The sequence below is a fragment of the Perca fluviatilis genome, chromosome 11 (assembly GCF_010015445.1).
Source record: "Perca fluviatilis chromosome 11, GENO_Pfluv_1.0, whole genome shotgun sequence".
NCBI lineage: Eukaryota > Metazoa > Chordata > Actinopteri > Perciformes > Percidae > Perca > Perca fluviatilis.
The window spans coordinates 28,191,641-28,206,341 of NC_053122.1; the positions used below are offsets into that span (position 1 = coordinate 28,191,641).

Below are 14,701 nucleotides of genomic sequence, written 5' to 3' on the forward strand. Positions count from 1 at the left end.
TATAGCTACTATGGAACAGTAAAAAGTAATTCATTATTTAACTAAATTAAAAGCTGTAATAGTGTTGTTTAATTAAAAACAAATCACATTTGGTAATTTCTCCATTTGCTCTTGTTACTCTACAGCTCTTATATCAATACACCTGAACTTTACGTATATGAGTGCTGTCGATAAACTGGATGTTTGCTGCCCCCAAGTGGCCAAAGAACAATTCTACAACCTAACGTGGCAGTACATTAAAGCTTTAGTGTGTAACTTTTTGATATTAATGAACGTCAGTTACATTCAAGCCATTGCCAAATGAGTTGCTACTAATTAAGACTATCAGCTCCACACAACTCTCTCTGTATTTCTCAGTATGGCGATGTTCAGAAGATTGAGTCGTCCGGTGACTTTCCCCCGCAGAAACTCAAGTGAAGATAATAACCTCTTCTGAAGGGTCCATCATGTTTGTTTTTCTAATCCTCCTTGTCCTCCTCGGCTACTAGCAGCTGCTTGGAGGAGGGGTGAGTGTTGTTGTCATTACTTACAATTCCTCATGGGGAAGACAGAAACTATGCACTATAGCTTTAAGTATGCATCAGCACTATGAACATTGTTTGAATGGAGACGGTTTTGTGAAAAATAATTAGATAATGTCTATTAAGTAGAGTATTTGAGTAAATGTAGGCTACTTAGTTACATTCCACCAAGACTTCAATCTGGGCCTAATATGGAAAGCATGTGGTGGATTTCAACAAGCCTGTATAGTGTTATTTTATTTGAAAATTATAACTTAACTTTAGTGTGCAGCAGTAACAGATTTCTAAAACATGGATAGAATCTGTATAAAAATGCTTTAAAAATAAAGTCCAAAACTACAGGACGTGTCATGTCACAGCAGGAAAAGTACAGGTGTAAATAATATAATTAATGTGGAATAATTAATATACAGTCTGTGGGAATAATGTCAAAAATAATTATTTAAAAATGCTGTAACGGCTCTGTACACACACACACACACACACACACACACACACACACACACACACACACACACACACACACACACACACACACACACACACACACACACACACCACAAACCACAGACACACACACACACACACACACACACACTAGATAGCTACTTCACTATTTACTACATAATTACCTTTGTAGCATTTGTGGAAATTATCAAATGAAGTGTCCGTATGTCGTATAACGTACTCTTTATACAACCATGTCGTATACTCTCCACTAGGTGGCAACACGGTACAACACCGGAAATGTCCGACTAATTAATTCCTATCAAAGTTTTGTAGTTCCTGGGTTGTTGACCTGTCAGCATTGTAGTACAAGCTGTCATTGCTGATAATCTGTCTTTCCTTCTGGTAGTTGCACTTTTCGGTCAGCAACACAGCGAGCTCCAGGAGGGCGTCGGACTCACAGGGTTGTTCGTAATCACCGTTGTTGCTGGTGTCAGCTAACCAGCGAGCTAACTGCTAAAGTTAGCTAACAAGCCAACCAGCTTTACAGCTAGCTTGCTAGCTAGAATTAGACGGTAGCTAGCAGCGTTAGCTATCTTGCCTGCTGGCATTACGAGGCTAGGAAGCTGCCCACTGCTGCAAAGCAGCATTCCGGACAAAAGACTAAACAGTAAGTAAGCAGAAACTTAAATAAACTGTCATGCGTTAGCTAACATTAATATCTAGGGTAGTTAGCATATTGATTTTAAGGATTTTTGCCTGAGGCGAAAACGTCCAGTAAGCCAGGATTTTTGACAATTGAGCTGCACAGCCAGAGTCACCAGTACAACTCCTCTCAGCCGAGTCACTGGTTTAATAACTTCTGGCATTAGTGCAGTAATGCGTATGCATATTGTGCTAACTCAGGTTAACGTTTGGCATGTCTGCGTGACGTGTTTTAAGTGACCTATTAAAGTAAGCGAAATAGCAGACATCGGGAACATTGTGTGAAATGCAGTTGAAGACTTTGGTTCTCAAAGTGTGGTCCGGGGACCGTGGAAAAGCCAGCAAAGCATTCCAGTGACCTCAGCAAAATGGACGTTTGATTTCTGCATTTTAACTACTGAAAGTACAATAACCGTGTCCACACTGTGAGTAACATGAAGTACTCGAAAGCTGAAACAATTAGTAGTAGTATTTTATATCACTAATCATTTAATCATCAAGTCTTTTATCATGCGACATTTAAATAATTTTCTGGTCCCAACCTTCTCAAAATGTTGTGATTTGCTTTTATATGATTGTAAATAGACTATCTTTTGGGATTTGGGAATTGGTTGAACTAAAGAAGCAATTTGAAAACTTCACCCTGGCCTCTTGTAAATTGTTATGGGCATTTTTCAGTACTTATATAGTAGTATAATAATCAACAGATTAATCAGTAATGCAAATCTGTGTTCGTGACAGCCCTGAATACTGGTAGCTGCTCTAAATATAAGTCTTGTTCACACTTAAAAAATCTCTCAGACTGTTTTTATTTTTTTTAGATGCAGTGTCTTACTTATGCAAGGTTACAGGGGCTATCATGGACCTCTTTTACAAAGCATCTAGTTAAACAAGACTTGGCACTGTCCTTTTGTTACTTTCTTATAATAGCAGCCTATTTCAGTTATGATGACATTGTGCTGTTCATTTGAATCTCCTCTTTCAGTGTGTGAGAGCCCTGCAGGGCTTCTCACTCTGAGCTCAGCTGTTGCCAAAGCTGTTGCAGAGGCTTGCTTGTGCAAGTGCCCAGTGTTGGATCAGGTAGCTGTCACCACCAGGATCCTGCACTGCAACGTCCGTTTTACTGAGTCACACTTTCATAACGGACACGGCAGCAACAGTCCAGCCATGAGTTGTTAAGACGTAATAGCGAGCGAAAGAAGTGACAAGGCTAGACATTTCAAAATAATAAATCCATTCTTCAGTGACCCGTGGCATCATTTTTGTTGGCGTGTTGGAATGTGTGGAATGGGGCAGAGCCTTAACCCATAACACAGGAGCCCTTGTAATAGGATATCAGCAGTAGTTTTCTGTTGTTCCACTAAAATAAAGACAGACAGGGTGGATGTCCTATCGTCATTGTGGGTGGGATCTTTAAAGGTGTTTGAAACTCTGTTTGGAGAACTTAATGTGGTGTTAAAATTCAAAGAGAGTAGAGTTATAGACTCTTTTCAGACACTGATCATTGAACTTAGACTCTTCCAGGTTTATTTCGTTCTGCATAGCAACTATTTGGATAATTGATTAATCATGAAGTCGTTTTTTTTTAAGCCCAAATCACTAACGTGATGGTTCCAGCTTCTACAGTGTGAGAAGTTAATGCTTTTCTTTGTTTTCTATATTATTAAATAGAATATTGTTGGGGTTTTTGAGTGTTGTTTGGCCAAAACAAGATATGTCAATGTTAACCTTGGGCTATATTTTACTGTTCTCTAGTGTTTCATAGACCCAACAATTAATAGATGAATGGAGAATAATCAGCAGATCAAGCAATGATCAAAGTGATTAGTTATTTTCATTTTCAGGCCTACTTATAATAACTGATCTGTTAAAATCCTATAAATTATTTTTTTTACTTTACATTTTTTTTAAAGAAGTCTCCCAGCTGGCTGTTATGTACAGAATATAGTCAGCTGAAATCGGTCCACATCTAATATAAACTTTCCCCCACTTGTGGTGGACTGCTGACTCTGGTGAAGCAGGGCTGGATCTCCTGATGCCTCGTGAACTTACTCTTAGTCACCGTTTATTTTTAGGAAATAACAGCAGGCTGGACGTATTTAGTTTCCTGTGTGTTTCGGAACAAAACTGTTCTTTGTTGAAACAGGTGGGCTTATTTTCATCTCAGTTGACCCTTCAAATGAGTCTCCGTGAAATCTGCTATTTGTGATCCAATGCTTCCCGTTGGTTGAGCCCGAAGGCACACACTGTGTTCGGCCCCCGTTACTGTGTCAAAGTTGACTCCGAATATGTCACCTGTCGTAACCTCACTGCTGTCTAGATTTACAGTACTGTATGCTATATACAGTATCGTTACCATAATTATGTAACATACTGTTCAAAACGTGGGCACATTTTACAGAGTAAAACGGAGTGTCTGCATCGGTGTCCCATTTTCAGTCCTACTAGAAAATGGCAAAACGGTGTAATAGTGTAAGCGACGTATGGTGTCGTTAATTGCGTTTGTCTTGGCATTTGACCCAGATGGAGGCCCAAAGCTCCAGCGGGCTGCTGCTGTCCAGAAAGAGGAGAAGAGAGGCCTCCAGTCGGGAGGCCGAGGAGGGAGAGAAGCTCGGGAAAATCCCCAGATGTACCGTGGTGAGTCAGCTGGTTTCTTTGGCTGTCATTGAGCCGCGTGTCTCTCCAGCAGTTTCTACAGGCTCTCTGCATGTGCAAGCCACTCTGGTTTATATATGCACGTTATGTGCATGATTTACAGTTACAAGGATGAAAAGGTAGAACTTAATGTTCAACAAGTATTCACCATAATCATACAAAATCTTTTTTAAACTTATTTTCAGTTATCTCCTGTGTCATGTGTTAGACCTTTTATGTTGGCTGTAAGTTAGCTTAAAAAAAAAATGTCATCAGCTGTGTAACCACAACAGCAACACCCTTGATTTCCACATTGGATTGTTTCAGGAAGGAATATTACAAAATTAGAGCGTGATAATATAACTTTATCCAACCAGGGCAAGTAAGATGTATCCACTGTGGTGTCCAGCTATACTTTTGTGTGTGAATAAATAGAAAACTTCCATAATCACTGAAATCTTTAACTTTTGTCGCCATGGCGTCTTTTAGGGATTGAAGCACCCTGCACCTTTTGCAGATGAGCTGGTGCCAGCTGATGATAAACCCTACGTAAGAGTCAGCATGGAGGAGGCTAAGAGGGGAACACATCGTGAGTCTGTTTCTTTCAGTCCGTCAGTTGATATATCTTTCGGTGACAATTTCATAGTCGGGTTGATGCCTCTTGGTCTCACGAAACCACTCACCTTTTTATGTATATCAGTACATTTCCTCTCCGTCTTGAGTACAGTCATGCTGTACATGTGAACAAACGAGTACATTTTAGATCCCCTCTGTACAAAACAAATCAATCAATCTTCCTTTCTCTTTATGTCTTGTCTCTTTTTTTTTTTTTTTCTCTCTCTTTCGTTCAGCTAACAGACCGGTGCGCGTGTATGCAGACGGCATCTTTGACGTTTTCCACTCAGGTCACGCCAGGGCACTCATGCAGGCTAAATGCCTCTTCCCAAATACACACCTCATCGTAGGAGGTAAGTCTGTGAATGTCTGTGTCCGTATAGGCTTTCACAGCAGGAGACCTCTCCTTCTTTCGTAAGCGTAAGACTGAAATAAAACCGAAAGACAATCGAGACAGTGCAAAGTCTGATGAAGTCACACAACTGGGAAAAGGATAGATAACTTTTTTTTTTTTTCACATTAATTTTTGGGCATTTTTAGGCTTTTATTGACAGGACAGCTGAAGAAATGAAAGGGGAGAGAGAGGGGGAATGACATGCAGCAAAGGGCCGCAGGTCGGAGTCAAACCCGGGCCTGCTGCGTTGAGGAGTACACCTCTATATATGGGCGCCCGCTCTAACAACTGAGCTGTCCGGGCGCCCTAGGTGGCTTCATCTGTAGGTCTATTTTATACATCTTATGAGTGTCGTCCACCACCTGCTTCTTGTGACTGTGTATATACTGTTTTATGTCTCTCTTATAAAAATGGGAAGGATAAACGGAGCTCTTTTTCATTGCAATACAGTAAAAGATAGTAAGCTGAAGTAACATTAGATCAGAGTGCTTTCCCTCTCGCCATCATATAAACTTCATTCTTTACTCAAATGTTTAGTTTTGAATTTAAATCATTTTATTAATGCATTTCAAACAGGGGCTGCACAATTAATCGCAATTTTATGGAAATTGCAATATGGACTAGTGCAATATCCAAATCGCAGGGGGCGCAATATTTGTTAAAGGCAAAATATGTGTCTAAGCATTCTGAATGAAGTATTGTGGGGCTGCAGAGACGTCCTGGGCCTACAGATCCCATCCTACAGACTAAAGAAAAAATCTTTGTTTGGTACAGATTCTTGCAAAAATCACACTACATGACTATAGTACATTTTTACTTGTGTTTCAGTGAAAAGGATGATCCCAAAAATGGATCATTCCCTCCAATATCGTGAATCATATCGCAACATCGTACAAAATAATCGCAATTTGGCATTTTCCTCATATCGTGCAGCCCTATTTCCAACAATAATTTTTGCGCTCTTTCTTTTAACCATTCAAAGTGTGCAGTGATGACTTGACCCACAAATACAAGGGCTTCACCGTGATGAATGAGGATGAGCGATACGACGCCATCAGTCACTGTCGCTACGTGGACGAAGTGGTGCGAAACGCTCCCTGGACGCTGACGCCAGAGTTCCTCACAAAACATCGCGTGAGTGGTTGAAACCGAGAAACGCACAAACCAACAATATTCAGAGATACTGTCTGGTTAATTCATTGAAATCTTGAGTTAGAGAGACCAAGAACTGTTGAGCAAATCAAATAATCTTAAAAGAAGGAGTTGGCAAGCCGCCGTCCCCTGATCCTCTGTGACCTTTTTCCCTGCCGTTTGATGACCTCTCCAGATTGACTTTGTGGCCCACGACGACATCCCATACTCCTCAGCAGGCAGTGATGACGTCTACAAGCACATCAAGGAAGCTGGTGAGTGGCAAAGGAACCAAGAGTGGTGGTGGGGGGGGGGGGGTACTCAAGACCAAGTAGTTACAGGAACATAGTTATTAGGAACAGTCCATTTCTAAACAGTTCTACTAACTACTCTCCCCCAAAATCGGTTTGCCATTTTCATTCACGCTGGCCAAGTGGCCAATCGAACTGACCTTTTGTTATTATAACACAGCCATCTAACCACCATTATGCAGAAAAGGGAAAAGACCCTGCCCTGAAGTAGGAGCTGAAAGAGTTACAGGACCTGTGGCCAGAGGAACTTAAAAATCCCCAAATTGGTCCAGTCGGAACCCGAGAAAACAGGGTTCTAGGAACTGCAAAAATCCCTCCGGTCGGAAAGCGGCTAAGGAGGATATGGGATACAGTTCAGTATTTACTACTGCTGCTTCCAATGCACATATGGTACTGTAAAGTACTGAATGTTAAACTATAAAAATATATATACTGTATATAAAAATATTTTGATCCCATGTTTTGTTGTTTTATGTAACTTTAAATAAAATGGAACATCGGTCAGTGGAATATAGTACAGTGTATATAGTCGTACTAATGATGTATCCTCCCAAATGTGTAATGTGTCCACATGTAATAGTTTGCACAAACCTTGTGCACTATTAAGAACATAAACCAATGCATGCAGACACACGTGCACACACTGAGTACATTTACATGCACACTAATATTCCACTATTATTCCGACTATGACAGTATTCCCAATTTGATACATGTCATGTACATGGCATATTCCGTTTGGATATTCCAAATAAGGCCTTTCTCCGAATTCAGCATTTTCCAATTTAGACGTGGGATATGCCGGTATTATTTGGGTTTTATAAGCATTCTTTGGACATGTGTACAGTACATTGGCAATATATGCGTCTCAATCGGGGGGTTTTACAGCAGTTTGTGACAGTTTACGGCCACTTGCCTGTTTACGGCTTACGGCCAGCTCTGTGCGTTGCTATGGTTGCTGTAGACAAACCAACCAGCCGACAGTTTGCAGGGCTGGGATAAGAAGGAGAAACACAGCTACTTTTAAACATAATGAAAGACTTGGATATCAACAGGTTTTTGGATGTGCACGAACATCGCTACGCCGACCTTTTCAAGAAGCGGGTTGAAGGAATGAAAGCGGGAGTCTGGGTTGTATTGTAATATTCACTTTCATTAGCCATGTAAACTAGACTGGGTAAACGCCGCCCAAACTGCCGGCGATTTGAGTTCGCCCTGCAGCTCAGGCTGGAAACCTGTACGTTTATCTATCCTGCCTCCGCTCACAATTTTGCGGGGACCAATCACAAACTGGCTTATCCACCTGGCGCGCTATCGGCGGGTTTAACACGATGGCGATAGAGAAGCGGCCAAGCAGCATTTTGTTTACATTCAACAAGCCGACCACCGAAGCGTAGCAACCCGTTGATCGCTGGTCTGATTGGTTGAAGGACTGTCCAATTGCGTACAGAGTCATTTGAGCTACGCCCGTTGATAAACACCTCATGTGCAGTAGAAAATACAGAGCAGACTCCCCAGACTAATGTTCAACCTTAACAGATTGAGCTGGGTCTGGTGATAGCCAGACTACATGTAAACAGCTTAGTCGGGATATTGTCTATTTTCGGAATAAGGGCAAAAACCGGAATATTACGTGCGTGTAAACGTAGTCTGTCCTATAATGGAAGGGCTAACTATTCATACATCTCTATCCGGTGACTACTGACCTTTTCATCCCCCCTCTGCCCTCCACAGGTATGTTTGCTCCCACCCAGCGGACCGAGGGCATCTCCACCTCTGACATCATCACACGCATAGTCCGGGACTACGACGTGTACGTCAGACGCAACCTGCAGAGAGGATACACCGCCAAGGAGCTCAACGTCAGCTTCATTAACGTACGAAACTCAGCTTTGGAGTAACGTGTGTGAGTGTCGGGGTGACGCACCTCGTCTCCTTTTCTAACCGGTTTGTTGTCCCCCGCCCTTCATCAGGAGAAGAAGTACCACCTGCAGGAGCGCGTGGACAAGGTGAAGAGAAAGGTCCGTGACGTGGAAGAGAAGAGCAAAGAGTTTGTCCAGAAGGTGGAGGAGAAGAGCATCGACCTCATCCAGAAATGGGAGGAGAAGTCCAGGGAGTTCATCGGCAACTTCCTGCAGATGTTTGGCCCCGAGGGAGCTCTGGTGAGGACGTCTTTTATCGGGCAGCATGACTATCTATGACAGTGTTTTCTCAAATGTTTAACAATAATGTGCTCCTTTTTGAATTTTCTTTTCATCCAAGTACCTCCTGACCAGCACAAAACATTTTTGGTAGAAGAAGAAAAAAAAAACCTTGCTATTTAAAGAGGCACGATACAGCGCTAGCCATCAGTGTCTAAACAACAATGTTGTAACCCACTAAATTCTGCATTTCAGATGTTTAGAATCACTAAATCCATTCACTAATATCACTAATTTTAGTGTATCGTTACGCGCGCACCTAAATAATAAGCTTTTTTTAAATTTAAAATGTTCAATGCCTTATCGCGCTGATGTGACCGAGCCCGACCCGAACCCAAACATCATTTCTAAATATCTGTAATCTATCCTCTAGTACTGTCACTTAGTGACAAACATGCAATAACAATAACAGACATGTTCACTTAGTGACAAACATGTAATAACAATAACAGACATGTTCACTTAGTGACAAACGTGTAATAACAATAACAGACATGTTCACTTAGTGACAAACGTGTAATAACAATAACAGACATGTTCACTTAGTGACAAACGTGAAATAACAATAACAGACATGTTCACTTAGTGACAAACGTGTAATAACAATAACAGACATGTTCACTTAGTGACAAACATGTAATAACAATAACAGACATGTTCACTTAGTGACAAACATGTAATAACAATAACAGACATGTTCACTTAGTGACAAACGTGTAATAACAATAACAGACATGTTCACTTAGTGACAAACGTGTAATAACAATAACAGACATGTTCACCTAGTGACAAACATGTAATAACAATAACAGACAAGTAATAACCTACCAAGGCACACCTGAGACCCCTTGGTGTCTTAAGGTATTTTGGAGGGTTTTCTGACCATTTTGATCAATTCTTGAGTGGTCAAATCTGGTTAAATGTTACAGCTTGATCTGTGTTACAAATGGCATCAACCCAAACAGTGCTGCAACAACTTATGAGCATCGTTGGGATTTTAACAATTCGATTCTCGATTCAGATTCTTTGAATGAGTTGAGTTGAAACGGGTCACATGCCTATTTTCACAAATAAGAGGAACGTTTTCGTTTTAATTCAGTTGTGGTTTGCCGTTTTACAAGGGCTTTTTCAATGTAAAATAAAGCCAGACTAGAGCGCTGCTTACTGTGCTCCAAGGCGCCTGGCCGCTACGGAAACCAAAACTTGCGCATGTTAAATTGGGAAGCGGCGATCGGATTTGAAACCACATCCTCCAAACGATTCCAATAAAGAAAACGATTCTACTGGAATCGTAATTTTTGATGCCCAATCTTACTTAGGAGACATAATGGAGCATGTGGATGGCCATCATATACTTGAGTCATAATGTTCTAAGCCCGTATACACTCTGAACTTTCAAAGAAAACGCGTTTATTACACATTTCTGACTAGAAGAGCTTGACACAGTGTTCGATGAGAAGTTTGATACCACGCTCTTATCCATGTGTCAGATATGAAGCTACAGCCAGCAGATGCTTAGTAGAATGGCTAAGCCTAAACACTTAAAGCCACTGAGGGGCTGCTATACGGACTTGAAACAAACTAGTAAACTAGTAAACTAGCTGACGCGCTCTCTTCTACCTTCCACCGCTCAGAAGCCTACTGTTGAGTTCGCATTTTGATGGACATTTATGGATCGCAGTGTTCTTTTGGTTGGAACGTGCAAGAATCCACGAGTCCATTAAGCTCCATCAACAAACATTTACACATCCACATGTGCTACACGTGTGTAGCGATTTGATGCGGTCAAAAACTATTTGTGCTCCTCCGATTAACAGCACCCCCTGTTACCTGTTGAAAGGTTCCTACCTAAATAGACCGCACTCGAAAGCACACTAGTGACACCAGCGGACAACTTGTGTCCTACACCCAAAACAAATGAAAAATGGCTCTTACACTTAGCTTAGCATAAAGACGGTAATAGAACAGTTACATAATGTTGCTAAATTTCAAAGGACAAAAGCCATAGTTATTCAAAGGTCATCACAAACCAGATAGGCCTCTGCCCTCTGGCTGTCTGAAGCAGCAGCGAAGGTCTTTTAATGCCTAACTCATGTCTCGTGCTTGCATTAAACGGATTGCACCAGGAGTTGATTTATTAACCGATCCCCCTCCCCTCCCCTCATGTTCTCATCTCGCCTCCGCAGAAGCACATGCTGAAGGAAGGGAAGGGCCGCATGCTGCAGGCCATCAGCCCCAGGCACAGCCCCAACAGCAGCCCCACCCGCGAGGAGCGCTCCCCCTCACCCACCTTCCGTCTCCCCTTCTTCACCAAGACCTCCCCGCCTCCGTCGCCGCCACCCCACCCCAGCGGAGCCCGCGGATACCTCATCAGCGAGGACGACGACGACGACGACGAGGAGGATGACGAAAACTAGAGCCCGTTTTCAATCCGTGGCCGGGGCCGCAGTCAGCGCTACCAGTTAACTTAGGTGTTGAGTAACGTGGTTTTCATCCAGCTCCTGCTTCCACTTTGTTTTTTGTTGTTGTTGTTGTTTACGATTGTAATATTATTTTTTTTTAGCCCTTCAGAGTCACGTAAACTGTAACAGCCAGTTTCTTCACAGCTCTAGTTTTTAACCATTTTAGGCAATTATATCCTCTTTTGTTTTTGTGTAACGGTCAGTCAAAGTCACCACTAGTCACTGGTTGAGTTCTTAGAAAATTCGTCTCATTTATCTCAAGTCACTTTTTGATGTTGAGTTTGTTAGTCGCTCACTGTCACTTAGGAATATGTCTTTCATCTATGACTGTATTCTTAAGTTTAGCGTTATAGTTTTTTTTTTTTTTGTCATGGCTTTAGCGGGAGGGCTCGCAGCTTTTTGGTCACTTGCTGGAACAGCACGTCTAGTTTGGTGTGGGAGAGGTGAGCTGAGACACTGTCGATTATCTCCAGGGGAGGCTTTTTAGAGCAGGTCAGGAAACTGGACATTTTAAATGATCTGCTCACGTGGGGCAGTTCATATTTTGCTCATACTAACAAGAAAAAAACAACCTGACTTTTTAAATAACCGGGAAAGTCCAGATCACGTCAAATGTGAGCTGAAATCTTAGTCGTATGTGACATATGTCTACTAATCAGCAGCTACCACCCTCCGAGTTTGTCTGCCTGCTTTGGGGCTATGCGTGTCTGTGCATGTGATGTTTGTGCGTGCAAGTTCTTCTGTCGGCGTTTGAAAATGTCTTCTTTCAGCCATCTGTTGACAGATCTGGGTTCAGCTTCGACTGTAGAAATACATTTGCTTTTTTTTTTTTTTTAAATGTTCTTTGGAAGACTAGTATCAAACAGGACACCCTGTTTTGTGGCATCAAAAGAAAGTATTGCAAGGACGACTCGTGTTGATGTAGAAATACTTATTTTTGTAGATTTTATCTCTCTTTATCCGTGTACAGGTTATGATCTTAATTGTCTCCGTTATTAGAAGTAGTTTGAGCAGTGGAAGACTAAAGTTATATATATATTTTTTTTTTTCTTTATTTGTAACGCAGATCCTGCATCTCCTAGGCCTGTAGGGAAGTCATCAGTTTTCATCTGAAACATGTAATGACAATAGAAAGAATTTAGAACGACCTGAACACTGTCTGAATGCCCTACTTCTCATAACCAAATGACATCTTTTGGTTAGTTGGGAGTCATAAGCACACTTATGAATACGGCCTCCTCATCAGCAGAACACATACATGGTCAAATATACAAGGCTGTCCCAAACATTTAGGGCTTTGGGGTTTTCCACCAATCTGCAGGACTTCCGCTTAAGCTTGAGTGTGCGCACACATCCTGCATCAGTTGAAAACTGTATTTTAGCAGACTGGACTGCACTGTGTCACATAGTGGTATGAGGGGTTCCGATTTCTGTAACAATGAAACTCCAGATCAACATTTATGTAGCTACCTCCCTCAACTGATTCTGTTTCCTGAGATGAGCACAAAGTATGAGCATTATTTTTTTTTCCTTTCTGAAGCGAGTCATTGTTGCAACACTGAAGCAATGGAACTGGGTCAAATATTTGAGATTTTCCGGACTCTGTGTGTGTGTGTGTGTGTGAGTGTGCGTCCTGCATCTCCAGTGAGTAAAGCATGTGTTTTTGTCTCCTATATAACTGAAAAACAAAAAACACATCACAGGTGATCTGTAGATGTAATGCAATACCGTTGGATGACTCTAATATAAATGTCGACAGATGTCCGATTGATCTGTTCTAGGCTTGGTTTCCCAAAATGTACTTGTGGTTTAAAGCAGTCATTGCTACAGCAGCAAAGACCGCATCCATTCTTGTAGGTACAAATCAGATTTTAAGGTCGGGGAAATGACTCAAAAGGATTCAGTTTAAAAGAAAAACTGAAAAAAATCCTTCTTTTAGTATTTTAAGTGCAAAATCAGTTTAATTTGCTGAGCAAATCCAGCTGTGATTTTGATGCTAAGCTACTTTTGGGAACTCTTGCCACGATTCTTGTGGAATCTGTCTTTTAAATCAGCGTGAACTTCGCAGTGAGAGCAAGAGAGCGTCCACAGGTTCAAGGTGGCAAAGATTCGAGTGGCAACCCAATAACAGCCACTAGTTGTAAATGTTAACAGCGTTTTAATCGTGTGTTAGTTTACCGTTTGGCATTCTCTTTGTTGATTGTCCTAGATGCAGAGGAAGGACAAGACAGGAAAAATGTATTAAACATGTTGGCCAAAGCATTTCACCGTGACCAGTTATTGTCTCCTGTGGTTTAATGCAACTGTTGAGGGTTTCCCTGGGTTGAGTATTCATTCGGAGTTCATTCCTTCAGGTCAGTTTAAACCTGGATGGTCTATAGCATGTGTCAAACTCAAGGTCCACGGGCCAAATCCTGCCCGTTGCAGATTTAGAAGCGGCCCATATATCAATTTGGGTTCACAATAAGTTTTGGCCCGCCTAGTTGTGCGCCAAACCAAAAAACACAGGAAAGTGTTTTTTAAACTGCAGTTACCTGATGTTCAAAGCAGACACATGGCAGATTTGAAGACTCTAAAACTCAGACATTCCCCCAGAAGCAAAGAGTTTTCATATTCAGCCTGTGAAACAGCAAGTCCCATTACATGGTGCTCTTTGGATGCTTTTATATAGACCTTCGTGATCCCCTAATACTGTATCTGAAGTCTCTTTTATATAGGCCTTAGTGGTCCCCTAATACTGTATCTGAAGTCTCTTTTATATAGGCCTTAGTGGTCCCCTAATACTGTATCTGAAGTCTCTTTTATATAGGCCTTAGTGGTCCCCTAATACTGTATCTGAAGTCTTTTTTATATAGACCTTAGTGGTCCCCTAATACTGTATCTGAAGTCTCTTTTATATAGGCCTTAGTGGTCCCCAAATACTGTATCTGAAGTCTCTTATATAGACCTTAGTGGTCCCCTAATACTGTATCTGAAGTCTTTTTTATATAGACCTTAGTGGTCCCCTAATACTGTATCTGAAGTCTTTTTTATATAGACCTTAGTGGTCCCCTAATACTGTATCTGAAGTCTTTTATATAGACCTTAGTGGTCCCCTAATACTATATCTGAAGTCTCTTTTATATAGACCTTAGTGGTCCCCTAATACTGTATCTGAAGTCTCTTTTATATAGACCTCAGTGGTCCCCTAATACTGTATCTGAAGTCTCTTTTATATAGACCTTAGTGGTCCCCTAATACTATATCTGAAGTCTCTTTCCCAAAATTCAGCCTTGGTGCA

At 41.5% G+C, this 14,701-nt stretch overlaps 1 protein-coding gene across 2 annotated transcripts; it reads left to right on the plus strand.

Annotated features, from left to right (window-relative positions):
- Window positions 1-1,274: 1,274 nt before the first annotated feature.
- Window positions 1,275-12,089, plus strand: pcyt1aa (phosphate cytidylyltransferase 1, choline, alpha a). Of its 2 annotated transcripts, none has more exons than XM_039815282.1 (9): window positions 1,275-1,638; window positions 4,197-4,310; window positions 4,797-4,896; window positions 5,159-5,275; window positions 6,299-6,450; window positions 6,644-6,722; window positions 8,493-8,635; window positions 8,732-8,920; window positions 11,146-12,089. In XM_039815282.1, exons 2-9 carry the CDS (start codon window positions 4,197-4,199, stop codon window positions 11,374-11,376), a joined length of 1,125 nt encoding a protein of 374 aa, XP_039671216.1. In that variant the 5' UTR covers window positions 1,275-1,638; the 3' UTR covers window positions 11,377-12,089. The 2 variants fall into 2 exon arrangements, with proteins under 2 accessions (XP_039671216.1, XP_039671217.1); XM_039815283.1 differs by lacking the exon at window positions 1,275-1,638 and adding an exon at window positions 1,898-2,098.
- The last annotated feature ends 2,612 nt before the right edge of the window (window positions 12,090-14,701 follow it).

Coding starts and splice junctions, on each gene's coding strand:
- pcyt1aa (XM_039815282.1), top strand. CDS start 4,197: ATGGAGGCCCAAAGCTCCAGCGGGCTGCTGCTGTCCAGAAAGAGGAGA. Junction 4,311..4,796: donor AAATCCCCAGATGTACCGTG/GTGAGTCAGCTG, acceptor GGCGTCTTTTAG/GGATTGAAGCACCCTGCACC. Junction 5,276..6,298: donor TACACACCTCATCGTAGGAG/GTAAGTCTGTGA, acceptor AACCATTCAAAG/TGTGCAGTGATGACTTGACC.